The following is a 26,942-nucleotide window of genomic DNA, read 5'->3' as shown; positions in this document are numbered from 1 at the left end:
GACAGAAGCAAAGTATTTTTTCTTAAAAACACCTTAGATACTGTTTGAATTGAAGATCTATCCCATTGGTACATATTTTGATTTTTAGAGCAGTAGGTAAAACACAAATTCCAATGAAAAGAGCAGCCTCTAAGAAGGGAGAAGACACCGTTTGAACAGGTAGTATATGGCCACCATGTTTGGTCCTTTTTATTTTTTGTTTAAATTCATCATGGGCCTTTGTATTGCTTGACATTTCAAATACTTCTAGAACTTACTTGATTGTGGAAGGAACACTTAATATGAGATCTATCCTCTTAACAGATATTTAAGTATACCATGTATTATTGTTGACTTTGGGCTTATTCATTTTGATTGACTGAAATTTTGCTTGACACTCTATGTTTCAGTATAATTGGACAGTTATTCCTCTCAATATTAAAAAAAAAAACAAAAAAACGAGGGGCATCTGGGTAGCTAAGTCGATTAAGTGTCCAACTCTTGATTTCAGCTCAGGTCATGATCTCACAATTCGTGAGTTCGAGCCCACATCAGGCTCTGTGCTATCAGCCATCAGTGCGGAGCTCGCTTGGTGTTCTCTCCCTCTCTTTCTGCCCCTCTCCTGCTCGTGCTCGCTCATTCTCTCTCTCTCAAAAATAAATAAACATTTAATAACTAAATAAGTAAATATTTTTTTAAAAAGGAGATGACTGAACAGTTTCTTTCTAATCTCTATGACTTTCTGAATCATCCTTCCTGCTAAGTAGGCTTCAGTCAAGGTAAGGTATGTTATCTGCTTGGAGAGCCTGGGTGACTTAGTTGAGCGTCCAACTTCCACTCAGGTCATGATCTCACAGTTCGTGGGTTCGAGCTTCGCATTGGGCTCTGGGCTGACGGCTCAGAGCCTGGAGCCTGCTTCGGATTCTGTGTCTCCTTCTCTCTCTGCCCCTCCCCTGCTTACACTCCTGTCTCTCTCTCAAAATAAACAAACAAACATTAAAAAAAATCTTTCAAGTGTGTTATCTTCTTGATCTTGTACCCAAGACTTCCAAGTTTTTTCTGGGAGCTGTAGTTGCAATTTTATTTGACATCTGTAGGTCTTACTCACCAGAGGATCCAGTTATTAGAGCTTCACCCAGAGAAGCTTCTAGTATAGATATACCCTTTTCTTCTTAAATTCCCTTTACTTGAACAGAAACTGCAGAGATTTTCTTAAGCATAATAGGAAACCTATATATGTGGTGTGTGGGTGTGGGTGTGTTTCTTCTGAGATTTAAAGGCCATTTCCAGGGCGCCTGGGTGGTTCAGTTGGTTAAGGGTCGGACTCTTGATTTTGGCTCAGGTTGTGATTCCAAAGTCCTGGGATCTAGCCCCATGTCAGACTCTGCACTGAGAGTTGGAGCCTGCTTAAGATTCTCTCTCTCCCTCTCTCTCTCTCTCTCTCTCTCTCTCTCTCTCCCTCCCTCCCTCCCTCCCCCTCTCCCTCTACCCTTCTCCCCCTTCCTCTGTGTGCTCGCTCACTCGCTCTCTCTCAAAAAAATAAAATAAAAATAAAAAGGCTATTTCTTATTGTATGAGAATTTTTTTGAGGGGAGGGGATTTTGTTGTGTTGGTTTTTTTTTAAAGATTTTATTTTTGGGGAGCTTGGGTGGCTGAGTTCATTAAGCGTCCAATTCTTGATTTTGGCTCAGGTGTCATGACCCTCATGGGTCTTGAGTTCAAGCCCTGCATTGGGCTCCCACTGACAGTGTGGAGCCTATTTGAGATCCTCTCTCTCTGCCCCTCCACAACCAAGTGAGTTTTTTCAGTCATTCTCTTGGTGTAGGAATCATCAGGACAGCTGGTCTTCACTAAAAGAACATTTTATTATTATCTAGACTCAGGATTTATTTCTCTTGTCTGAGATTCCATCAGCCCAGCTCTTTAGTGAATTCAGCCAGTATTTTACATGGATTGATCCTTGAGCTCAGACTAGATCATTCAGCATTCCCTTTTCTCTTCCTTTCTCTAGTGAGAGTCAGGGTTTAGAGCCCTAGGGGTGTGTGTGTATGTGTTTGTCTTTTTTCCCATTCCAAAACCCTAGTTTATCATTCTCTAGTGCTGGTGATGGAAAATCTTGTTAAACTAAGGCATTGTTCTGAATGTCTTTACTTTTGACAATTCATGGAATCATTTGACATTTAGGATTTCACTTAGCTTTGGGCACATTAAGTCAGAATAATCTGTAAACAAATAAGTTCTTTAGTCAGTCTATGTATTTGATCTTTTAAAATATAGCTATATTCATACAAACATATGTAAAGTATTATCCCATAAACTCTGTGGCTGTGCATATTATGATAATCTGGGAGTGTGAAATTTAAAACTCCAAATGATTTTCATAAGTAATACACATTTGTGAACGTACTTTGTTTTGTTTTTTTTTTTTTTAAACTTTTAATCTGTGATTCAAATAAGCATCAAAATTGATGCAGGAGATAGAAGTATACTTTGTTGTATGTTTCTGTACATATATAAATGGGTGAGGAGCTATTGGTGTTTATTTCCACCTATTTCTTAGATGGAAATTCATGCTTTAGTTAAGTCATGTTGCACTGCACCTTCTCTGCTGTTTGCTCCTTCTGAACTTGGCCCTCTCTGTTATAATGTTTTAATTCAAGCACTTTCTGTTTCTTATGTTTCACATCCAGAAGAGGTTGGCTGTGTTCTCTTTCCCCCGAAAGCACATGTTTTGGTCATGACTCGGTTTAGGCTGCTTGGCACCTTCAATGTTTAGCTGTTGGTGGGTGTCTGCTGAGCCTTCTTCTTATAAAGAAGGTTGTGAGGAAGTTTAGAAATCAGAAGCCTTCCATGTGACTAATGAGTAGCCTGCTGCCATTCTTGAGAATTCTGATAATCTCTGACACCCAGAGATTAGAGTGTTCTTTGGATCTTACTGAGACGCTCAAAAGTCATCCAACTTGTAGCATTTTTTTTTTAGCAGTGGGAGCACTTGGTTGTAGTTAGCAGGCCAGAATGAGCTATAAATAAATAAAATCCTACAGTGCTTGCTTCCTTCATTCAGGGTAGTCTGCTGATAAGATGCAAGCATCTGGCAGAAGAGAAGATTCTCAGCAGGTTTAAGTGCTTACCAAAGTGCTTTCCTGTATCCATGGCTCAGCTTCTAGTCTCTGCTGTGTTATTTTGGCACTCTAGACTTGTAAGATTGGAGAGCTGGGTTTAAAACTCTCAATATATCATTAGGGTAGCCCAAGGTCCCTTCTTGTCAAAGAAGACTAGCTGATTCCAGGGGGAAGGAAAAGCAGAATCCAGGGCACCTGTAAATCCCTGTAGTTTTGTGCTGTGGGTTTGTAGCTAATTATACAGCAGGCAACAGTAATATGCTGCAGCTCTGTTGGCATACTTGTTTCAAAAAGAGCAAAATCTTCCAGCAGAGCAAAGAAGGGGCTTTGAAGGAGCTGCAAATGAATGAAGCAATGATCATTTTATTGTAAATTAAAGCTCTACAGTGGAATCAGGGCATCTGAACTGCAAGGAGGTGGTGCAGGAGATGCCAAGTAGAAATACATGGTTCAGATGTGTTTTACACCTCTTGATTTGGATTCTCCTGCAGAAATATAGTCACACAAGGAGACCACCACTGGTCACAGCCAGCCAAATTGCTCTTTCTCCTATGGTAGTGCTGTTAGCGACTGCTAGTAGGTTATTCAGCCGACCTCTTCTGATTCTGCTTTGCTGCCTTACTTCAAAAGATTTGCCCTATACTGGCTTTCAGTCACAGCTTGATGTAACCACTGCTTGTTTGCATGCATCCCCGTCATTTTCATATAGGGTCTTTTTTTTTTTTTCAAGTTAGAAGGCAAAAGAATTGGGAGCATTTTTATATGATAAAAGATTTATGTAGGGCTAGCTGGAATCAAGCAAAATGAAATTCAGCTGGAAGGGCTGGTAAAAGGCTGAGAGAACTTGTGACTGCCCGAGAAGTCAGTGTTCCTTAAATAAAGAGGGTTCAGCTAGCAGGCAGCAACTCTGACTTTGCATTCATATTGAAGCAGGCTCTCCAGCCACTCTGTGCAGGCAGATCAATAAAATCAGAGGTGACTTAATGCCAAGAACCTCAGAATTCAAAGGATTTCTCTTGTCCTTCTTTAAATTTAGTCTACATTGAAGTGTAATGCTAGCCTCAGGAACAGGTGAGAAAATGTATAGAATTTGGTTTATGATTGTATATTAAGCAATGTCCTTGGAAAATATTCCCTTTGCTTTCTCAGTTATCACATCTGTAAAATGGAGCTAATCTGCTGGAAGGAAAATGATTCCAGTATTTATCAAAACACTGTGAATGAAGATTTATTATAAGTGTTTCCAAAAGCTTAAACAGCAAATGTGTAATGAAAAGTGAATTCATGTCCCATTTATGTATTTGAAAATGTAGTTGACTGCCTTATCAGAGATTGAGTAGTTTGACTGCTTTTGCATGATGAGTATGCAGTGAAATGTGGTAGATTTTATCTAATTAAAAGCTATATAAATAGCATATTTGACTCACATACAGTCTCTCCTTTGGTTGTTCATCTTTATGTTGACCATGGATCTACTTTCTAGTATATCACATTAGTGTGCAGTATCCCACACTGGTCATATTCTTTTTTTTTTTTTTTTTTAATTTTTTTTTTAATGTTTATTCATTTTTGAGAGACAGAGGCAGAGCATGAGCGGGGAAGGGGCAGAGAGAGCGGGAGACACAGAATCCGAAGCAGGCTCCAGGCTCTGAGCTGTCAGCACAGAGCTCGACGCGGGGCTCGAACTCACGAACCGCGAGATCATGACCTGAGCCGAAGTTGGACGCTCAACCGACTGAGCCACCCAGGCGCACCTCACACTGGTCATATTCTTAAATTGAGCAAATGTTCCTTGTGTAAGGGTAACACAATATATAAATGATCATTATGGACATGGTTAAGTGTTTACCTGGTGATCGAGTTTATCCTTCTTTCCCTGCTCATCTCATGTACAGCCCTACAGATTCTTATTCTGTCAAAGAGGATAAGCTGTATCTAAACTTACCTCTTGTATGATTGAGTTGGGGCCCTTCTGTTAAAAACTGGAGGTGCTGGGAGTTTTTGTTCTTACCCCATACTGTGTAGATGGTGCATGGTTCCTATAACAAAGCAGCAGGGAGCTCCATATGAGAGCTTGAGAATTGCTGATGAAAAAGGGCTGGCTTTTGGTTGGTGATGTTCTTTTCATTTCAGGCCCTTTTCTCCTAAAAACTTGGCCCTCATTCTGTGAAGACTCCCTAAGGGATTAGAGTGTAGCTGCAGAAGCAGTGGCACCATTTTATTAGTTTAAGAAATTGGTTAACAGTTTAGAGAGATTATACTGGTTTCTAAATTCCAGAAACCTGAATAGATGGAGCCTGAGATTGCTTCAGTTGTAGGATTCTTCTCTTTGAATTGAGGTTCATGGTAGGAGACTGTGCAGGTAGTTCCTTTCTTTAGATTCCTTGACGTCTTAAAAGAAAGACATTCCTATATTCTCATTAGCGTTTACTGTTAGTTTTCTGCTTAGCTACAACTCCCTCTGTTCTAGAACCCGTGCATACTTTTTACTGGTTGAGGATGGCTACGTGCATGGTAACTAAGGATCTCTTGTAAATAGAAACCCCTTCCCCTGAATGAGAGGCTCAAAGGACCCAAACAGCAAAGGCGCAGGATTTTGCACTCAGAGGTTACTCTTGCTGCCTTATGAATTAGCTCTGTGATACAGGTTTGATGCAAAGAGCATTGCTACTCACAAATCACATGAGGTATACAGTTTGTGTGCAGTGATATGTCACAGCATTTTATTTATATGGCCAGCTCAGTCTATTCTGCTCCTTTCACTGCCATGGAAAGTGCATCATTTTCCTCCCTCTCTCCTCCTTCCCACATATCATCAGCACCACCCACAATGTTCTGCCCATTAAGTCCTGTGTGTGCCAGAAAACCCCAACAATGATTAAATGCTGATAAAAGAATGTTAGAAGGTTAAGATATCAACCAATCAATGCCCTTACAGTACTCCTAAATTGTGGGTGGTAAGTATAACTTTGCCCTTTTAACATTGAAAATAAGGATTTTTTATTTTATTATTTTTTTCAGTTGAGGAAATGACTGACATCAAATTAAGGGGGGGGAGGGAGTGGGGGGAGAAAAAAGCCTTGGTGGCAAAGACCAAAGAGAATGCAGGAAACTTGCCTTGCAGTTTCCATTCTTACCCTAATCTTTTTTCTCATCGTTTTGACAAGTACTTGGTCAGGAAATTCTAGGGCTAGCCAAATTTAGGTGTGGTTTTATTTATGAGAGGCCTGGAGTTTTTGAACTTGGAGTACTCTTAAAAAGTCATTATTACCCTAAAATCATTAAAACGTATAAGTTACTTAATTTTAACAAAGTATATCACTCTAGTTACAGAATCATTTATCATTACATTTCTGCATGATTTTCAGTTTTTTAAGCTCCCATAGTACCGAATACCCTCCTTTCCAACACCCCCACCACTCCTCGCCACCTCCCTGGTCTGTGGGAGGAAGACATAGTTAAAAGGGCTTACAAAAGATAGCTGGGAACCTAGATTCCTGGCTACTTTTCTTTGGAGGAGAGTTTATAAGTTCATCTCATATCCTAGGAAAGCAGTTAAGGTGGGAGGGGCTGTGGAATCAACTTCTTTGGACTTCCTTACTAAATTTTCAGTAAAATAGGAATAAGAAAGAAGATTCTATAAGACTTGTCAAGAGTGACATTTCATGTTGAAGCTTAAGATAATATGCCATGTCCATAGAGCTTAAATTAATTTTCATGAGGTTGTGTTTTATCACCACTCTGCATTATTTTTTTGTAGTAGACTTATTTTTAAAAATCCATGGTAATCCATTTCAACCCTTTCCAGCAACAGTTGCTCTGGTGAGGTTGGTCAAGAGGTATGCCTCTTTCGAGGCACCCTGGGGTGTGAAGGTTAATGAGCACTTAATTATGTCTGCTGAATGCCAGAGCTGCCAGGCTGGAGCTCTTCATGTCCAGTCTGTATCTGCTCTGACAATTCTTTTATGATGGCTTTCACTAACCTATCAGTAACTAACTGTGGTTGTTTAATTACAGAGGGAACATCCCCACGCTAAACAGGTACCGTATGTTTAGTTTCTTTTCCAATTAAAAGCACATTTTTTGTAACTTAGAATAGTGAAATCAGGGAAATAAATTAACACTACATTTGACAAGTTATGTTGTCTTCTGCTAGGGAGTCCTGAGCTCCCCTTTGGACATACTAAATTATTCTTTCTGTTTGGAAAACATGTCTGCAGCTTTTCTTCAGCTGTTCAAAAAGCAACACTTGGAAAGCCTCAGTATGGAGAAGCCCCCCATCTAGCTGTATATGATAGGGGAGTTGTCTGCCTGCTGTTCAGCTTTGCTGTAAACATCTTTTGCTACATTCTCTGTCTAGTTTGGGGCTCTCAGAGGAGAAACCCTTAGGTTACTCCTCCCCTGGCAAATTGTTCTTAATTTTTTAATTTTTAGTTTCTTGAGTTTGCTTCTCCTTTTAGCAGAATGCAAATGCAGAAATAGCTGATCTCATGTTTTATCAGTTTGTTAGCTACTTTTCTAAAGTGTTACAATGATATGAAAACCAAATTTTATTTCAGACTTACAAGATTAACATTTGAAAAGTGTATTTAAGTCTTTGATGTATATAACCCTGTGAAGAAGTTTCCAGGCCAATATATAACACATGTGATATTTTGGTAATTTTGATTCCACCTGCTTCTGAGCCAAGCAAGGCAACACAACGCAAGTTTGAGAGGATAGCAGTTCTGATTGGAATTGGATCTATAAAACGCCAAAGCGGCAAGCAATAAGTTGGTGGCAAGTTCTTCGTAGATGATCAGTTCTGTACATTGAAATATTCATAGACTTATGTTTGTTTTGTTCCTCTCCCTTTAAATATTAAGTAATCAAAACTGATTATAGCTTTCAGAGTCCAGTTTGGATGGGGAGAGAAAAGGGAGTGCATTGGTTTGGTCTTTGTGTCTGCCCTTTGAGAGTGGACTTGGTTCATTCCTGCCTGCCAGAAAAGCTATGTCCTGGCTCCTGAGCATAGTAGTGGGGGTAACTGAACAGTGGATTTCCCCTGGGGTTCAGTAGAGTGAAAAAGATACTTAACCCCATGTTTGCCACATACACAGCCTGTTAGCTTATTCAGCGGCAGTTCCCTTTAAGTGTTATCTGGAACCCTTTTATCTTTCCTGTCTAATGCCAGGCAGGTAGAAAAAGATATAATGCCTCACAAACTTGCTTCTTTATAAATATGTTTGGTGATCCTAGAAAAGAGGATGATAGCATTTCTAAGTTCATACAACTCTGAATCCCAGTTTCTAGTGAGCACCATGTGTAAGACTTGCTTGATGCGTGTTTCATGTGTTTGTTTCATTCATGGTATCAATGGTTTCCTCTCCCACTCTGCCTTTCTACTCTCTGGTACTGTCAAAAGATGAAGTGCCTTTTTCACAGTTCTCATTTGCCAAGGAATAAAAACTTGGAGTGTCAGTCTCTGTAGTCTGTGTGACCAGCACTCCGTCCCCTGAAAAATTCCATTGCCTTTTATAATGACAGTTTGAATAGAGTACAGTATGTATGCAGATCTCTAGTCTGCATTGCTGCCTCTCTTCCCCCTGCAACACTGCAGGTGGTGCACTTCAAGGAGACTTTTGAGCAGCTCCCCAAAGTTTAGGTGCCCCTGCCTTGTTCTGAGCTTGTTTCTGATCAGTATGCTGGTAACATGGCAGGCAAGTCCTAAAAAGCATCGGTTACTTTGTCTTTCCTAACAGGCCGTCCGGATTGATTGGGCATTTGGAAATACTTCCCAGTATTACTTTTCAGTACATACTGCTGAGGTGCATCAAGGAATATACAGACTCCTTATGTTTTTAGCTTGAACAAACAGTTCTCTTGGAGCATCTCCATTTAACACCTGTTTGTCATGCTTACGCATACTTTGAGACCCATGCTCTGCCCTTTTGCATCTTACTAGGATTTCTTAAGGGCTTTTAGTGAAGATATGTTTACTTTGGAATAGGAGTGTTTAAATATAAAAGGAAATTTTGCAATTTCGAGTTGAAAAATGTCTCTTTTTCAAAAAGGGAGGAGCTGTAATCCTTACAACTGCTGTCCCCATCAGCCCAGTAAAGGAAGAAGTAAATACCTCAGTAAAGTTCCTTTTATAAACTGTGACTTGTTTCTGTATGATAAATGCTTTCTGTGATGATTTACTAAACCATTCCAAATGACTTAGTTGTTGTACATGCATATATCTATTTGTGAATACTTAAGGCATTTTTTCTCTAGGAATTACAGTAGATTAAGTGTTGCCTAGTTACAGCCCACTTGGCTTGCTTCCTTCCTTTTAAAAGAGGGAATGTTTTAGGGAAGGGGAAGATGCAGGATGGTTTTTAACCCCTGTGTGCTATTCATTCATTAGTCATGCCATGGCGTCCTTGTATTAAAACTGCTACATAGTTCTTCACTATCCTTAGATTTTTATTTGGAGAAATTTGGGGGTGCTAAAAATAGCTTGTGTGGAGTAAAATTGAAATGAGAGGGTTAATGTGAATCCATCAAGACAGGCCTATCCACAGTGGGTAAAAAACCAAATCTGCTCTGCAACCTGACCCTACCTCAGAGTATCTCTTGCTCCTTTTCTCTATTGTTACTCTCCCAATCCTGCTCCTAACTTCCTTGTCTAATGCACTTGATTGAATTACTGTTTAGAATGTCCTTCTCCTCCAACCTCAACCACTATGGCATGACTCACGTAGCTAGTGTCAGCGATGTGCTGTTGGACAACTCATTCACTCCACCGTGTCAGCGGATGGGCGGAATGGTCTCTTTTCGGACTTTTGAAGATTTTGTCAGGTAAGACACTGTGGAAATGTGTCTGTTCAAGGGGAGCTATAGCCATCTCTGTTTTGGGGTCTCTGATTTCTGCCAAGTGAATAAAGGCCCCCAGAATAGCCATGAGCCAGCTAAAGAGATATAGCCCTTGCTGTATATGTCCTTGGAGAGGTATATGTTCTTCCATTTCTACCTCTTATTCAGACTCCACAAGCCTCTACTTGTTATATGAGCCTGGTCAGAAAAAAAGAAACAAACAAAAACCATCTTTTCCTTAGGAGCTAACAGAAGAAGCTGTCTGCTCTGTGATGAGTGAAATGTCAGGAGAAATTAAACACAACACCAGAGTGAGCCCCACCAGAGACGATACATCTTTTGATTAAATGCATTCAGCATCTATCTCTTGATGTATACTGATGCATTACCCTAGGGGGAGGGGTAATTACATTGGTCTGTCACTGCTCCAGTCCCAGGCTCTTTCTGTTACTTTAAGACCGATGATGACAGCAGTGCTCATAGCTTACATATGAAAAAAACAAAAAAGCTGTAGATCATTCTTTTTTTTTAAAGAAAAAATATATATGGTTTATTAAAGGTTAAACAGTCCATCCTCCTAATTTCTGCCACTTGGTGAAATTTTGCATGTCACCTCTAGCCACTGGTGATTCTATTCAGTTGACTATTGAGCACAAAGCAGAATAGATTCTTCTTGTGGACTGGGCTGGCAATGGCAGCGTTAGTTTCCTGCCACTTAGGTTTTCTGCTACTTGGGTTTTCATGGCGGGTATTTCTCTGGTATTTTTCAGGATCTTTGATGAAGTGATGGGCTGCTTCTGTGACTCCCCACCCCAAAGCCCCACGTTCCCTGAGGCAGGTCACACATCTCTGTATGATGAAGACAAGGTATAGTGTTCCCTTTGAGAGACTGCTTTGTTACTTCAGACACAGGACTTGTAGTATATGCTATCTTTCTGGCTTTGGAAGAATCCATCTTTTTACCCTACTTTATATTATTTAATTTTATATGCCTCATCAAAGTATTTTTGGGAAAAAATGGAATATAAATTCTAATCTAAAAAAAAACCAAACTGTATTTATCTTGGAATCCATACTGTGAATAGCAAATGGACTCAGCCATATCCATTGCAGCTGCCTCTGAGTCTCTGAATGTTGTTTTCAAGACTCGAGCTGTGGTTGCTTTAATTCTTAGTGGTGGCTTATATATTTGTAGAATGGTGCTATCATAGTATTCAGGGAATGGCAGACTAGATAGCAGGGGAAAAAAATAGGCATTTTGTTTAGAACTTTGTCCTTTTATTAAATCCCTTCTTTTCATTTCACAGTAAACAGATAATTCTTTTTCCCGATGAGGTGATTTTCCCATGGTTTGATACTTCCACTGTTTGATAAATTGTTAGGAAATATGTGAGAATATGTTCAGATGGCTTCTTCCACTCGTTTTTCTTCACATTCTGTGAAGAAATGTGACAAATGGTTTCATTCCCATTTGATTCATGAAAAAGTTGACACAGTGGTCTTCAAGTTCATGTCAAGTCAGGATTTGAGTCTACCTCTGGGTAATGCCTTTGCCACCTTATCTTTGAAAAGTTAGGTGTTTTACTTTATTTGATCTCTGTTGTGGATGCTGATCAATGGTTTCTTTTCCTTTTTTTTTTTTTTTTAATTTTAATGTTTATTTTTATTTTTGAGACAGAGAAAGAATATGAATGGGGGAGGGTCAGAGAGAGGGAGACACAGAATCTGAAGCAGGCTCCAGGCTGTGAGCTGTCAGCACAGAGCCCGATGCGGGGCTCGAACTCACGGACTGTGAGATCATGACCTGAGCCGAAGTCGGATGCCCAACCGACTGAGCCACCCAGGCACCCCTGATCAATGGTTTCAATTTGCTTATTCATACTAGTGGGGAAACCAGAATGTCCTGTGAGGCGTATCTCTTTTTCAGGTATTCTACCAAGTACTGTAACTTCTCTCTGCCTCTATATTAACCAGCCTGCTAATTTCTTTGTGTTGTGTTCTTGAGTTACAGGTCCCCAGGGATGAACCAATTCACATTCTGAATGTGGCTATCAAGACTGACTGTGATATTGAGGATGACAGACTGGCAGCTATGTTCAGAGAGTTTACCCAACAAAATGTAAGTCCTAGGTTGGGTGGAAATTGATGGTGGCCGCTTTCCTGCTGATATATCCTATCCACCCTTTTATCTTACCACTGATAATGGCTATGTCTTTTACATAGTTCTGCCTGTAGGGGTGAAATTCCAAAGTGACTTAATAGTATGTAATGAATATCTTATGTCAAGAAATATAGACCTCAATATTCAAAATGTTTTTAAGGAAAGTAAGTTGTGTTCTTAAATCTTTCCCAGAGCTCTGTCTTGAACTTCCATTCACCTGCTGAATATTTTCCTTTGGTGACTTAACTCCATAAATCTAGGCCTAGATTCCCCTGAGTTTCCTTCTATATCTTGAAAGTATCAGTTATGGGGCGCCTGGGTGGCTCAGTTGGTTAAGCGTCCGACTTCAGCTCAGGTCACGATCTCGCGGTCTGTGAGTTCGAGCCCCGCGTCGGGCTCTGTGCTGACAGCTCAGAGCCTGGAGCCTGCTTCCGATTCTGTGCCTCCCTCTCTCTCTGCCCCTCCCCCTTTCATGCTCTGTCTCTCTCTGTCTCAAAAATAAATAAACATTAAAAAAAATAATAAAAAAAAAAAAAAAGAAAGTATCAGTTATACATCCATTCTCCTTTCAATTCTGTGTCTCTTGGATATATTGTGTTGACATCAAACTTCATAGTTTAAACCTAAATTTCCATCATTTTCCTTCACCTCTTATGACCCCCTGCCAACCACCCCCAAGAAACAAAACAAACCCAAGTAACCAAACCCTTTACCCCTAGTCATTTGGAAATCATTGACTTCTTCCTTTCCTTGCCATTCCGTTAATCTGCTCCTCTACCCACAATCCTTACTTGTTTATTTCCATCAGGTCTGACATCAGGATCTCTGAGGTTTTTCTTTACAGTGTCTCTTACCCTTTCTTTCTTCTTAGTTTTAAAATTCTCAATGCCACCATTCTAGTGTAAACTCTTACCTCACATCTGAGGCATGGCAACAGGTTTACTTGTGATCCATTTGTGTTCCCCTTGTTCTCCCCCCAGCTTCGGTTCTGCTCACTTCCACAAAGTTAAATGTCCAAAATGCCCCCTTACCAAGGTATTCTCCCACTTAGCGTTGGTTCTCTTACCCTTAAGATACATCTGTAGCTTGATATTTAACATCATCCTATTAACGAAGGCTCACAGTCTAGCCTTTGCTGCTCCTAAGTTTTTGTCTCATTTACCTTTGTTTACTTCATCTCTTCTGTGGTCCTCATCTGAAAGGTTTTCTACTCACACTAACTTCCTTCCAGTCTTTCTCTCTCCCCTTCCTTCCTTCCTTCCTTCTTTCTTCCCTCCCTTCCTTCTTCTGCTTGTTTTAAGAGCTGTCTCAAATTTCACCGCTTTCATGAGGCCTTCTCTGAGTAGCCCTCACTAAAATGTATTTTTCTTCCTTGCATTTCTAATTGGTCATCATATATTTATTAGCAGTAATGATACTTTTTTTTTTATAAAGAGCTTCTATGTAAACTTTTTTATTTGCACCTTATCACAGTCTCATGGGGCTGGATTAGTCAGGAATTATTCTGTTATACACGTGGGGAAAAGTTCAAGTTCAGAGTAGATTAAGGTCCCTTGATCACCCACTGGTAGATGATATAGCAAAAACCTGAATTTAAGGCTTGTGATGCCAGCTCTAAGGGTCACAGATCTAGGTGCTTTAGTGAATAATACATTCTTAGCCCTGAAGATGCTTATAGTCTTATTGGAGGGAATGGTTAGACATGCTCAAATAATAATCTGCAGTTACATTTCATTGTGACATGTGATAGATGCCAAAGCACCTCTCTTCAGCTGCCCTTAATGACAACTACTCATGTGTTTCCTTTGAATGGAAAGCACCTAACTTATACTGCTTGTTATAGAGAATGAGCTCAGTAGATGTTTTTTAAAATTTAATTTAGCAATATAAGCAATTAGTGCCATAGGCATTCACATCATGTAATGCTGATGGTAGGTACTCAGGAAAAGATGGTAACTTTGTGTTTCAGATGAGTCTTTAATCCATTATACTCTCAAAGCACACAAACTGACTGTAAGATTATAGTGGCCAAGATGAGGAAAAGGTACTTTCAGAGAAGTGAAGGTATGGGACATGCCTGGGAGTTTTTCTTTAGAAGAGAAATTTGCCTTTCTTCTTGACCTGGACTAGTGACCTCATAAAATTAACCTGAGACCAGTGACCAAGGTAACCTTAGCTGTAAGAGACCTACTGTTATGTGTGGCTGCTGACTCTGCTGCTTGATGAAATAACATATGACCGTTTCTTCCCAGGTGTTGAGGCACTAATTGCCAATACTTGATTGTTTTGACCTCAACTTTAGGCTTTTTGTTACCCTCAAATCCAAGTCTTATATATCATCACACATTGATTTAAAAAAACAGTTTCTTTATTTTTACTGCATATATTTGTAACATTAACTGGCAATAGGAAATTGCCTTTTTCCTTAACTGAACTTGTAAACTGAGGCACAGAGAAATCCAGCATCTTTGTCTAATGCTTTTCGAAAGGCTAAGGGTACACTGTGCTGACATTCTAAGCCTTAGAGAAGCTATTAACTGCATTAGGTACTGTGCTTATCCAGGAATACTTGACATTTTCACCTCCTTGTTTTGGGGGGAAAAAAAACATAAAAAGAAAGGGAAGGAGAAGCAATTAAAAAAACCTGAAATGATAACTAGTTTTGTTTTTCACTTCATGATCATGCTCCTAGCAGTTTAGAAAAAGTTTTTTTTTTTTTTTAAGCACACATTAAACTATCAAATAGGTTGATCCAAATTGTCCAAATAATCTTCTAGTCCCAGCATGTCTTTTTTTCTCTCATAGAAATTAGGATCATATATTTGTAAATGACTTGTGGAGGAGATTGAAGCAGTCAGTGTAAATGGAGTTTCTCCAGGTGCTGACGCCTAATCGCTGGGTAATAGCTGTGGACTTGCTGTGAGACCGGCATTATTACAATGTAATCAGAATCCTGTTGCTCTGCTGTTATTGTCAGCCACTTGTGGAATTTTAAAAGCAATAACAATTTTGATTTTAAATCATGGCATTATTAAAGTTATTTTCTTCCCTTGCCAGAACATAGCTATTGATGCTTGTCTTTGAAGGACTTGGCTGTAGTGGAATTCTTTGTTGGTGCTGGAAAAAAACGTTTCTGTTCCTAGGCATGCTTAAAGACTGATAACCACGGCAGCCCCCATTACACTGTGTTCTTCTAAAACAGTTTTTTCTTACTGTAGTATCAGTACTTGGTTATTTACATTAATGGGTATGATGCCAGTACAGATCCTTTTTAAATGTGAGTAAGCCAAAATTTATTCATGTTTGGTCTGGGGATTTATTATTAGAAAATTAATTTTTCCAGTTATCTTTTGTTTATGCTGTTAGTTAATTTTATTACTAAGCAGTGGCATAGTAGAAATGGAGAAGTAGGAGGAAAATGGCTCAGGAATGTGCCTATTCATAAGGGGAAGCTAATTTGGACTTAAAAAATACATAGTATCATGAAAGTTAAGAATTGGCTTATGAACATAGCTCTTGTTTGGAGTTACAGCAAGGAATTGATCAAACTAAAATCTGACTGTAGTTTGTGAAAATCGACATTTTTTTTTCTATTTGTATTATTCATATATCCTCTCAGGGCATTCAACTAGTGGCATTGCTTTTCTCTTTGTTGCGATGTAGCCCCTTTTTGTTAGGGACCTTTAAAAGTATGTCCCTTACTTAATTCATTAACCTGTTTCTTTGTTTCTACTTTTGAGATAAATGAGCAGTACGCTATAGAGAAAGGCTTAGATCCAGAGGCCCAAGTTCTCCTTTTTTCCTTCAGTTCTCCTTCAGTTTTGTCCAGATCAATATATGAAACCTATTCCATCAGAGCCAGGTTGAGATATGTTTATTTGCAAGTTTGAAGGTATTGAGGCAAGATGTAGATATACAAAAAAGGGTGCTTGCCCAGTCAGAGCTTTCTGAGGACTAAATGGGGTAAAACTTAGGATGAATGGAGATCTCATCTATCTTCTGTTTACATGTTTTGTTTGTAGAAAGCTACCCTGGTTGAGCATGGGATACGGCGCCTTACTTTCCTGGTCGCACAAAAGGTACTGGCACGTGACCGATACTCCCCCAATATGTCTTAACGCTGCTTCTAGAACTTTAAAAAATAAAATATGGAATTATAATCATTTATTTCTTGGAGAATCTAATAAATTTTTTCCTATAAATTTAATCAAGAAAAAACATTAACTCATCACCTTTTACTTAATTCGTTTTTAATTTTATTAATTGCCAGCTTCTGTTTTTTCTTCTTTTCTGTCTTTCATTTGAAAGGATTTCAGAAAACAGGTCAACTATGAGGTGGATCAGAGATTTCATGTAAGTAAAAGGAACCACAATGAAAGATTACTTACTGTTTTATCTATCTGCCATCAATTATTTAAATATAGAGTATGTGTGAGTTCTTTAGAAGAGCTGGACTCATGTTTGGTTCTTCTTTTAGAAAGTGTTAAAATGAATCTTCCAGTTCTTCTTTAGTGTTCCAGCTAAAGTTTTTGTGTTGTTTTTTTTTTTTTAACCCTGTAATGAACTCTCAGTATAACTCTGAGAAATAGTTAAGAATGAACACATGCATTTATCCAGATGACTAAGGAAGAAGTGGGAACTAACTACTAATCTCTTCTGTGCAGAGTGAACATAGGGACTTCAGTAATGAAGAACTGTTGATTGTACTTTGGGGTTTTGGCTTCTACCAAAGTTGGATTCAGGTTCTATTATTGAGAATTCTCAATTCTGAAAAACAATCATTTATTATTTAAAATGTCTTAACAGAACCTAAGTTGGTGTTTTTGTCTTATGTTAATTCTAGGAGCAGGAAATAAATAAAATTAAGCATTAAATTGCTTGTTCTCCCATTTAACTGAATTAACTGTTAGTATTTATGAGATTAAAAATTTTGTTGAAAAGAGAACTAAGTTAATAGCCTGGCATCCAAACAATGGTATATCCACAATCATACCCATTGTGGTAGTAAGGTCAAAAATCCAGTTTGCAATCAAGATGTTATTTTCTAAAATGACTGATTATTGTTAACATATTTCTTTAAGAATTGATCTTATTGTAGCTAAGTAAGATTCCAGAAGATATTAGGAAGTCTTAATTTTCCTGATAAGAACTTTATTTGGGGGGCACCTGGGTGGCCCAGTCAGTTAAGTGATCCACTCTTGGTTTTGGCTCAGTTTGTGGATTCAGGCTCCACACCTGGCAACTTGGAGCCTGCTTGGGATTCTCTTTCTCTCCCTCTCTCTCTCTGCCCCTACCCCACTTGTGCTGTCTCTGTCTCTCTCAAATAAATAAACTTAAAAAAAAAAAGAAAAGAGTTTCAGGGCACCTGGGTGGCTCAGTCGGGTAAGTGTCCAGCCTCGGCTCAGGTGATGATCTCATGGTTCGTAGGTTCGAGTCCCATGTCATCTCAGAGCCTGGAGCCTGCTTTGGATTCTGTGTCTACCTCTCTCTCTTCCCCTCCCCCACCCACACTCTCTCTCTCTCTCTCTCTCTCTCTCAAAAATAAATAAAACATTAAAAAAATAAAAAAAAGAATTTTGTTTTAACAATTAAGTTAGTTTTCAAGCACTGTTCATTTGTAATGAAGATAGCATTTGGGATTCTGGAAAGGACTTTCTAAATTCAAGGACCTATGTGTGACTGCTTTTATTGGCCTTTGTCTATTAGGTCTGTAGCACTTGACATTTTGTTTTCCTTCTCAGAGTTCACCTTGTTGGTCTAGTCTACAGAGAAACCAGACAGACTACCCTCAAGCTAAAGAGCTAAGATTTTCTGAAATGCTTTAGGAAATGTTGTGGACTGTATAACTCCCCTGTGTTATTGATGTCAGGAAATCAAGCAGAGTGCAGATATGTATCAATCAATAACTTTAGATAGGAAACTAGAGGCAGTAGAGAAGTATGAGGAGCTTAAAGAGAACCCTGGGGCTTTAGAGAGAAAAATCAAGAGCTTAGAGAATAAAATTGATACTTGGGATAGAATATGGAAGCCCATGAATGAATAGTATGGCTGTTAAATGCTGATCTGAACTAAAGTAGACATGCCAGAGCCAAGACCTGGATTTGGGAAGAAAGAGTACTGGACTAGATTCTTAAGTTTTAATGTGATCTTTCATTTCTCACTGACTTTGGAATAATATAATATTCTGGGGAATAATAGTGAACTTGTAAAATTATTTTCCTTTTCCCTAATAATTCAGATGGAGTCTTGATGTTTATAGCACAGTAACCGGTTTCCTGTATAGTAAGCATTCCACAATGGATTAAAACTCTCCATTAAAATTTTTAAAAAGCCAAAGTGATTCATTTCCATGGGCATTCTTTTTCTTTTTCTTTTCCTTTTTTTTTTTTTTTTGTAACGTTTTTATTTTTATTTATTTTGAGAGAGAACATGAGCAGGGGAGGAATAGAGGGAGAGAGAATCTGAAGCAAGCTGCATACTGTCAGTGCAGAGCCTGACACAGGTCTTGAACTCACGAACCACGAGACCATGACCTGAGCTGAAGTCCGATGTTTAACCGACTAAGCCACTCAGGTGCCCCAATAGGCATTATTTCTTTTGTAATTTCTTACCTCTGAATCTTTGTCATGTCCGAGAGTGTATCTACAGCTTTAAAACATTTTTTTTTGTTGTTCTCCCTGCTATCCAGTAGGTTGAATAGGGACGCGTATAGGCAAAATCTGCCAGGAAATGAGCCCAGTAGCTGGTCTTCCCCAGGAATCATTGTCCAGTTCCTATTTATAGTGGCGTCAAGTGAGTAATCAGTTAAATTATCAAGTTTTATGATGAGTATAGGAAAGGTTGCTTTAGGACGTAGAGAACATTAAGGTTTGGTGTGGACTGGATTTTCTCTGAAGAATTGAATGACAGAAGAATTGGGGTGTTTTTATGTGAGACTCCTTAGAAGCGATTAGTGGTTATGCAGGGGGCAAGGACAACTATTACTGAGCTCCATCCAGGATCTACAATAGCCAGGAAGCCTTGGCAGGAGTTGTACAAATCCAGGGCTCATTGTCATGGTGCTGCTCTTAGTTCCTCTGCTGGTGGTAGCTTGCCATTCGTGGAGGATGCTTAGCCTCTGTCATGTCATCTGATGTGTGCTTGCCCCATAGTTAGTGTAGTGTGAAAAAGAGGAAGCTTTCTGGGAGTGTTAGAGATGAATCCCTTGATCTCTCTGGCTTTTTGGTAATCCACTGTGATGTATGCAGCCTCCCCTGTTCTACACTGTGAAATCCCTATATTATTGAAGAGAAAATGTGCACATGAGGGGGCAAGGAGAGGAGGAAGGTTACCAAGGCTGTTCAAGAACAGCATTGGCTAGTGTGGAATGAAGCAGCTGTACCATTGTTACATGGTCCTCGTCTCTCATGCTGCTTCAGAACCAGAACAAGGCAAATGAGGGCCAGAGTAATGATTCCTAGAGAGTGTATATCTTGTTAGGTGCTTATTCAGATGCCAATGAAGACTGTAAGCATTTCCAAAACTTTGTTGTCTATCACCACAGTCTCCACAGAGCTGAGCACTGGAATGTCTGCTACTGCCTTAGTCTCTTAGAGAATCCCTTAGAGCATGGAGCCTGTTCCTCCCAGCAGGCAGTATCCACCAGCACTAAGGAGTCTTGATATTGAGGTTCTTTCCATGGCCATCTAATTAAATCAAGTGCCCATAACAGGGCTTGCATAACTGCTTAACATTGATATTTAAACCAATTTTGAGAACAAACAAACCCATCCTTGTAAATACCTCCTTCCTATTTTAAAAAAATTGAAGCTTTAAAAGCAAAAGAACAGGGTCTTTGAATTTCTGCAGCTGTATCAGCTGCAGTTCTCCAGTTTTATGTAGTATTTAAGTCTCTTAGTTTCACTCACATTTCAGATCTAGAATTCGAGAAAGTGTAGCAGAAGGTGCTGTCTGATTGGAGTGTAAGTATTAAGCTTTTTGAAGCTTTCCGTATTTTTTTTCAGCAAAGTTTTGTTAGGGATATGGAAGTGCGAATTTTTAGGATTTCTTCTGATACTTTGCAACCCAAACAAAAGCATTAGGTCCAAACACTGTGATAAATCAGTTTTATCTAGGTTTCCTTTTGCATCTTGCTTGTACAATTTTAGGCAATTAAAAAAATTCTCCTATAAATCACCTAGGAGATAGTTGTAGTTTTACCAGTTTTATGAGTGATTCCCACTTATTTGGGTCTGAAGGAAGAACCAACTATCAAAAATAGGTATCACGGTGGGGTGCCTGGGTGTCTTAGTCGGTTAAGCATCCGACTCCTGTATTTGAGTCAGGTCATGATCTCACGGTTTTGTGAGCCCTGCATCGGGCTCTGCACCGACAGTACTGCGGAGCCTGCTTGGGATTCTCTCTGTCTCCCTGTCTCCCAATCCTTGGGATTGTCTCTGCCCTTCCCTGACTCATGCTGTCTCTGTCTCTCTCAAAATAAATAAACTTAAAAAAAATGTTTAAAAATAGTTATGGTTAGTAGTTCATTTCTTTAAAAAAATTGATATGCCAATTATATCTCAATATTAAGTTGGAAAAAATTGGTAGTTTTGTTTGCTAGTGGATCAACTATTAGTTTTTCAGAAGGTTTGGTTTGGGTTTTTGTTTTAATTACAGTCTATATAATTAGTTCTCAGCATGTTGAGGTAAAAGAGAATTGCACCAGCAAGTTTCCAATTTCTTCATCTCATTAGGTTTTTAACACGATTATTAGTGTCATAATCATCTATGATGTTTTCTGTTGCAGGTTTTCACATTCTCTGATTTGCAGGGTGTCTTGATTGGCTAATTTAGGCAAATTATTTTGATTGTCTTGATGATGGTTGGCTGATTAGAACACAGCAGGGGTATAATTTCTTCCTGAGAAATGTTGCATTCTTTTGGTTTTTGGTACCAGAACACTAAGAGGGTTTTTCTTTGTGTACATTCAATTATTATATTTGCCCATAACACTAGTAGAATGCCTGGAAAGCAATTACATTAGTGATGGAATAAGCATGAATGCTGTTAGTAGAAAAATTGGAAGTCTCAGGATGAGGTGGGGTGAAGGAATTGACTACAACTGTAGGACCAGACTTCTGCTTTTCTTCTCTGTGTTTTTTGTTTCTGCGATTTTTTGAGCACTGAAGGAAGTGACGGCTTGCTATAAAAGTCTTCAGAACTTGTCTGTCTTTCTAAGAATCACTTAATAATCCTGGTTTCTCATTGCACAGAACTTCTGGCCATTTCCTGACCTGAATGCTTCACGCTTAAATTGAGGGCCCCACTGTGGAGCTAAAAATTTGCTCAAAAGTTTATATTATCTCATAACACTGTTTCTTAGCTAAACTTAATGAAAGTGGTTTTTTCGATTTTGGTGAGTCTTTGCCCACCCCTGCCAAGAATTAGTTCTCTTTTGTTATTGGTTGTAAAGGTATTTCCATTCAAGATTGTTTGTTTTCCATGTCTTTTGGTTACCACAAATTTTCATAATGGACTGAATGGTAAAGACAGCTTATTTGTTACTATCGTGATGTTTTGGAAGGAATAATGATTTTGATTCTGCATATATACACACTTAAATAAGTGGTATACTAGGGGCGCCTGGGTAGCCCAGTCGGTTGAGCATCCAACTTCGGCTCAGGTCATGATCTCGCGGTCTGTGAGTTCGAGCCCCACGTTGGGCTGTGTGCTGACAGCTCAGAGCCTGGAACCTACGTCAGGTTCTGTATCTCCCTGTTTCTCTGCCCCTCCTTTGCTCATGCTCTATCTCTCTCTGTCTCTCAAAAATAAATTAACAAAAAAATAAAAATAAAAATAAATAAACAAGTGTGCTTTTAAGTGGTACACTAAATAAATATATTTTAATTCATAGTTCTGGCAGAATAGAAAGGTATATGCTTAAAAGATCTTATTATCACTTACCTTGACTCTTTCAGAAAATTCCATGAAAGGACTTTTTATTACCTTTCCTTTTGTGACCTGTGTTGCTTTTTTAGCTAATGCTCTGAAAGCCATACCTCTCAAGAATAAAATCAAAACTAGGCTATATAAAGCCATGAGCATGAAATCTACTGAAAACTCAGCTGAACATCTTCCTGCTTAATCTTAAAGTCATCCCCATGTTCTTCACTATCATTCGGGGGAATTATTTAGAACAAAACATCATCAGTAAAAGATCAGTGCTGTGTAAAACCCACTTTCAAAGGGCTTTTAAAGACCCAAGCCTGAACAAGGGATTTCCTGGGCTTGCTAAACAAGCTCCTAGAAACCTGTTAAATGCAGTTTTACAGTTAAAATGCCAAGGAAATGTAAAAAGATTTATTAACTGTGTAAGCTTAAGGTAAGAGTGAGGTATAATACCTGTGGAAAGTATTCAAGAAGTTCTCAGTAAATTCAAGAACCACAAGTTTTCAGCATGAGTTCTGCTTTGTTTTTTTTCCCTTAAGCCTTAATTTCTGTTTTTTATCTCAACAAAGAGAAGTTGAATAAATAGGGAACTTGGATTATAACAAGAATAGAAAGGTAGTACCCTATACTTGAGAGAGAGTGGTAGAAATGGAAGGGTGTGGGCTCTGGCATTAGACTCAAGTTCACATTCTTGTTTTGTGATCCTGGGCATGTCACTTGGCCCCAGCTTCCTCAGCTGTAAAACAGGGTCATCATAGATACCTGAGAGGTTGTGGAGAGCTCTCGATGGGACAGCATGTGAGAGTACCTGCCACCTAGAAGGCTTTCCATTCATGTTTCCTTCATGGTTCCTAAAGCTCATTGAGGAATATTTAGGCAGCTAGTCCTGGTCTCTCTGCTTGTACCAATAAGTGTTTGATTATATTGCGCTCATAATGAAGGAGATACCTAATGAAACCTCCTATAGAGGCAAATAGTAATGACTTGATTCCAACACTGCCAGTAGAGCCTCCCATCCGAGAAACGGGTATTTGGTGTTAATAAGTTAAATTTCAGAAACTAATGGACTCTGCTAATTGAATTCATCTTTGTTAATTAATAAGGTTCTAGGAAATTGGCTGCTTTGTTGTGTAATGTCCTGCAAAAGAGCAGTAAGACCTAATGACTACAAGTTCACTAGTTCCATCCCTCTCTTTCCTATACATGGGGTGGTAGTGACCAAAGTATCATCTTACACTTTTCTTTGTCTTGAAATGTTATTGTTTAAACACTTGGAATGATTGACTTAAGAGTGAATGTGGAAAAAACATGGATTGGGGAATACTGTGCTATCTGGCTAGTTTACATTTTTTTTTTTTTTAATTTTTTTTTTCAACATTTTTTATTTATTTTTGGGACAGAGAGAGACAGAGCATGAACGGGGGAGGGACAGAGAGAGAGGGAGACACAGAATCAGAAACAGGCTCCAGGCTCCGAGCCATCAGCCCAGAGCCTGACGCGGGGCTCGAACTCACGGACCGCGAGATCGTGACCTGGCTGAAGTCGGACGCTTAACCGACTGCGCCACCCAGGCGCCCCTGGCTAGTTTACATTTGAAGAGTTTCTTAAGGGGAAACTTGGGAAATCAGTCCAGTAACTACTATTGCAGTGCTGCAGCATAAGGGTATATTGGTTTTATTTGCCTGGTTGTGCCAAAAGCAACACCAGGGAAGACTTTTTTTTCCCACTTGGGAGATTAAAAAAAAAACACAAAAAAAAACCTAATTTTTTTTCCCTAGGAGAGGCTAGCTATTGAAGTTAGGATAATTGTGTGGTGATTTCAGACTTGGAAGTGGGGTCACAGTGGTGGTTACCCAAAGGATTGTTCCTATTCCCTGGCCTAAGCTTAGATAAGGAGCATGTATTCTAGGAGCTGCCTTCTAGATGCTTGACTGCTTCTGTACTTTACTACGTGTTTATCCCCAAAGAGCCATATCTATGAAAGACTGACATATTTTCCCCTTCTTTACCACAGAGAGAATTTCCTAAATTTTTCACGTTCCGAGCAAGGGATAAGGTAAGGACTGATTCCCTCCCACCCTTTTTTTTTTTTTTTTTTTTTTAAACCCAAGAGTGGCTTATCTTTGCCATGTGCTCTTCTTGCCATTCTCCTTTCTCTAACTGAATTTGCGCTTCCCTTTGCCTTGCATGTGTCTTAGAACCAAGGAAGGCTCCCTTTGGAAAGAGTTTGGTGTAGGAAATAGTCCAGTGTATTGAGCTACCCAAGGAAAGCGATAACTTTCACAATCATCACTATGCTTTAGGCCGGTCCTAATGATATATTAAAGGACTACTGCCCTTAGTAGTATTATATCTTTTTTAATCTATGGATATTAAATATTCCAAAGCCAAATATCTTTATTTTTAAAAATTACATGATGTTTATTTCTTGAGTATTTACTGTGTCCTTTGTACTGTGCCAGAAATAATAAGAGTATAAAACTGGGCCCTGCCTGTAAGCATTTTAGTTGGGTAAACCCAAAACATCAGTATGTGAAGTAAATACTAATGTGAAGCAGTCTGTGGTTAATTGTCAGAAATGAACTGTATAGACAGTAGTAATGCAGTAGGAGTTCTGAGGGAATTGGTATTTTTTGTTTGCTTGTTTTTAATGGAAATCATCACCATTTGTAAAAGCATAAATGATGAAAGCTTGGAAAGTAAATAGGTATTTTAGTCCCTAATCTTATGTAAGCTATAGCATTATTCTTGTATGTAGCTCATTTTTGTTGCTTATTAGCGCATCATCGTTTATGTTTCTATTTTCAAGCATCTCTTTTATGTATATGTTCATAATATAATTTTGTTAACTGCCTCTTGTGAGCTCTTTTGTTCTCCAATTTTGTGCTCAGTTTGAGGAGGATCGTATCTATCGTCACCTGGAGCCTGCTCTAGCTTTCCAGTTAGAACTGAACCGGATGAGAAATTTTGACCTTACTGCCATTCCATGTGCTAATCATAAGATGCACCTGTATCTTGGGGCAGCCAAGGTGGAAGTGGGCACTGAAGTGACAGACTATAGGTTCTTTGTTCGTGCAATCATCAGACATTCTGATCTGGTCACCAAGGTAAGTACCATACTTGGATGGGAAGTTATTCCTGAGGGAAGGGACAGAGAAACAGGCATCGTTCAAAACCAGGTTTTCATTTTTTGTTTTGTTTTTTAATTTATTTTTTTTTATCTTAAGTAGGCTCCACACCCAACATGGGGATTGAACTCACAAGCCTGAGGTGAAGGGTTGCATGCCCTACTGACTGAGCCAGCCAGGTGCCCCTGGGTTTTTATTTTTTGAATCAAGGCTCTTATTCTCATTCATCCCACTCTCCAGTAGCCATTAGAAGTCTGAGAGTCCTTTCTCTCACAGAAATAAATATTCCATATGATAAAGGGCTTTAAAAAAATTTATTCTTGGTAATGGAAGCATGAAAGCACTCCTTTGAGAAAAGGAAAAGCATCTTAACAGAAAAATCACAGGGATAGTTCAGTGATGATAGAAGATAAAGAGAAAAGTTAGAGATGGCCCCATTGTAAGCCCACCTAGAGGTAGAGTAGTTTCTGTGTATAGCAAGGCACTTCCTGGTGTCATAATTACTGCATCCTGTACCTATACCCTTTCTTCAACTTTTACTTTCTAAACAGATTTCCTTTCTAAACTCCTCTGTTTGGCATGTGTGAAATGTGATCCTATTGGAAGTATAGCTCTGGGGATGCCCTGCATTTCCACCTATTAGAAGGAAATGTTTCCCTAAGAGGCAGGAGGAAGGGCTGGCAGGAACTCTTTGATAGTTGCCTGCCTCTGCTGCCTATGGTCATTGGGCTGACTCTAGGGAGAAAGGTAGCACCTGTAGCAGGTGCCTTGTGATTCATGACATAGTACTACTTAAGTCATTATAATAGCCATTTCTTTATTGACTCTTTCATTTTTTAATTGTTATTTGTTTGTTTATTTTAGAGAGCACGAGTTGGGGATGGGGTGGGGAGAGAGAGAGAGAGAGAGAGAGAGAGAGAGAGAGAGAGAGAGAGAGAATCCTACCTAAGCAGGCTCCATGATCAGCGTGGAGCCCATTGGTGGCTTGATCCCACGACCCTGGGATCATGACTTGAGCCAAAATCAAGAATTGGATGCTCAACCGACTGAGCCATCCAGGTGCCCCTACTGATTCTTTTAAAACACACTGATGTTGATGGTGATTTTCATTTTGTATAGGAAGCTTCTTTTGAATATCTACAAAATGAAGGGGAGCGGCTGCTCCTGGAAGCCATGGATGAATTGGAAGTTGCTTTTAATAATACAAATGTTCGCACTGACTGCAACCACATCTTCCTCAACTTTGTGCCCACAGTCATTATGGACCCATCAAAGGTACATTTCTCTTTAGCTTCTCTCCCAGCACTACCAAGCACAAGTAGAGAGATTCATCCATATTTATTCTCACTTAAACCTGGAAACAAGTACACTTGGTTAGCTAGTTGAGCCCTTGATCTTTAAAGTTTACAGAATGCTTGTGAGACAGGGTTTCTGGGAGGGAGTCAAAAATTTGAAGCCATTGAAAGCAGACATCAAAACTGAAGGTGGTATAATGTTATCTTGCTGGTCATTTATAAGCAGTATGAAAACATAAAAGTTTCTTTCTGTTATTCCATTGGTACCTGCTTTGGATACTTGTCATCATAATGGTCCTGTTTTTATATAATTCCCTAGGATTTCTCATCTGGAATAACTTTGCTATTTTTGGACATTTTGGCAAAATTACTGCTGTTTTGCACTAAATGTTACTTACCCGTGGCCTCAGGGAGGCAGTACAACTTCCTAGAGTGTCTAACCTATTTCCCTTCAGTATTTTTCCACAGGGAGACAATTTGGTTGTTATAG

The 26,942-nt window shown here is 39.2% G+C and overlaps 1 protein-coding gene across 10 annotated transcripts in view; it reads left to right on the top strand.

The window, feature by feature from the left end:
• ACACA (acetyl-CoA carboxylase alpha) overlaps window positions 1–26,942 on the top strand; it is a 277,035-nt gene that overhangs the window by 146,338 nt on the left and 103,755 nt on the right. For 6 of the 10 annotated variants that reach the window (XM_049636543.1, XM_049636541.1, XM_049636548.1 and 3 more), the window contains 9 exons: window positions 7,119–7,142; window positions 9,783–9,926; window positions 10,712–10,808; window positions 11,947–12,060; window positions 16,125–16,181; window positions 16,411–16,455; window positions 24,044–24,085; window positions 24,921–25,136; window positions 26,277–26,432. In XM_049636543.1, the coding sequence (XP_049492500.1) occupies window positions 7,119–7,142; window positions 9,783–9,926; window positions 10,712–10,808; window positions 11,947–12,060; window positions 16,125–16,181; window positions 16,411–16,455; window positions 24,044–24,085; window positions 24,921–25,136; window positions 26,277–26,432 (895 nt within the window). The remainder of the gene's footprint in view (window positions 1–7,118; window positions 7,143–9,782; window positions 9,927–10,711; window positions 10,809–11,946; window positions 12,061–16,124; window positions 16,182–16,410; window positions 16,456–24,043; window positions 24,086–24,920; window positions 25,137–26,276; window positions 26,433–26,942) is intronic. The other 4 variants (XM_049636544.1, XM_049636549.1, XM_049636547.1 and 1 more) reach the window with 2 other exon arrangements.

The sequence above is a fragment of the Panthera uncia genome, chromosome E1 (assembly GCF_023721935.1).
Source record: "Panthera uncia isolate 11264 chromosome E1, Puncia_PCG_1.0, whole genome shotgun sequence".
NCBI lineage: Eukaryota > Metazoa > Chordata > Mammalia > Carnivora > Felidae > Panthera > Panthera uncia.
This window is presented reverse-complemented; position numbering and strand designations above follow the sequence as displayed.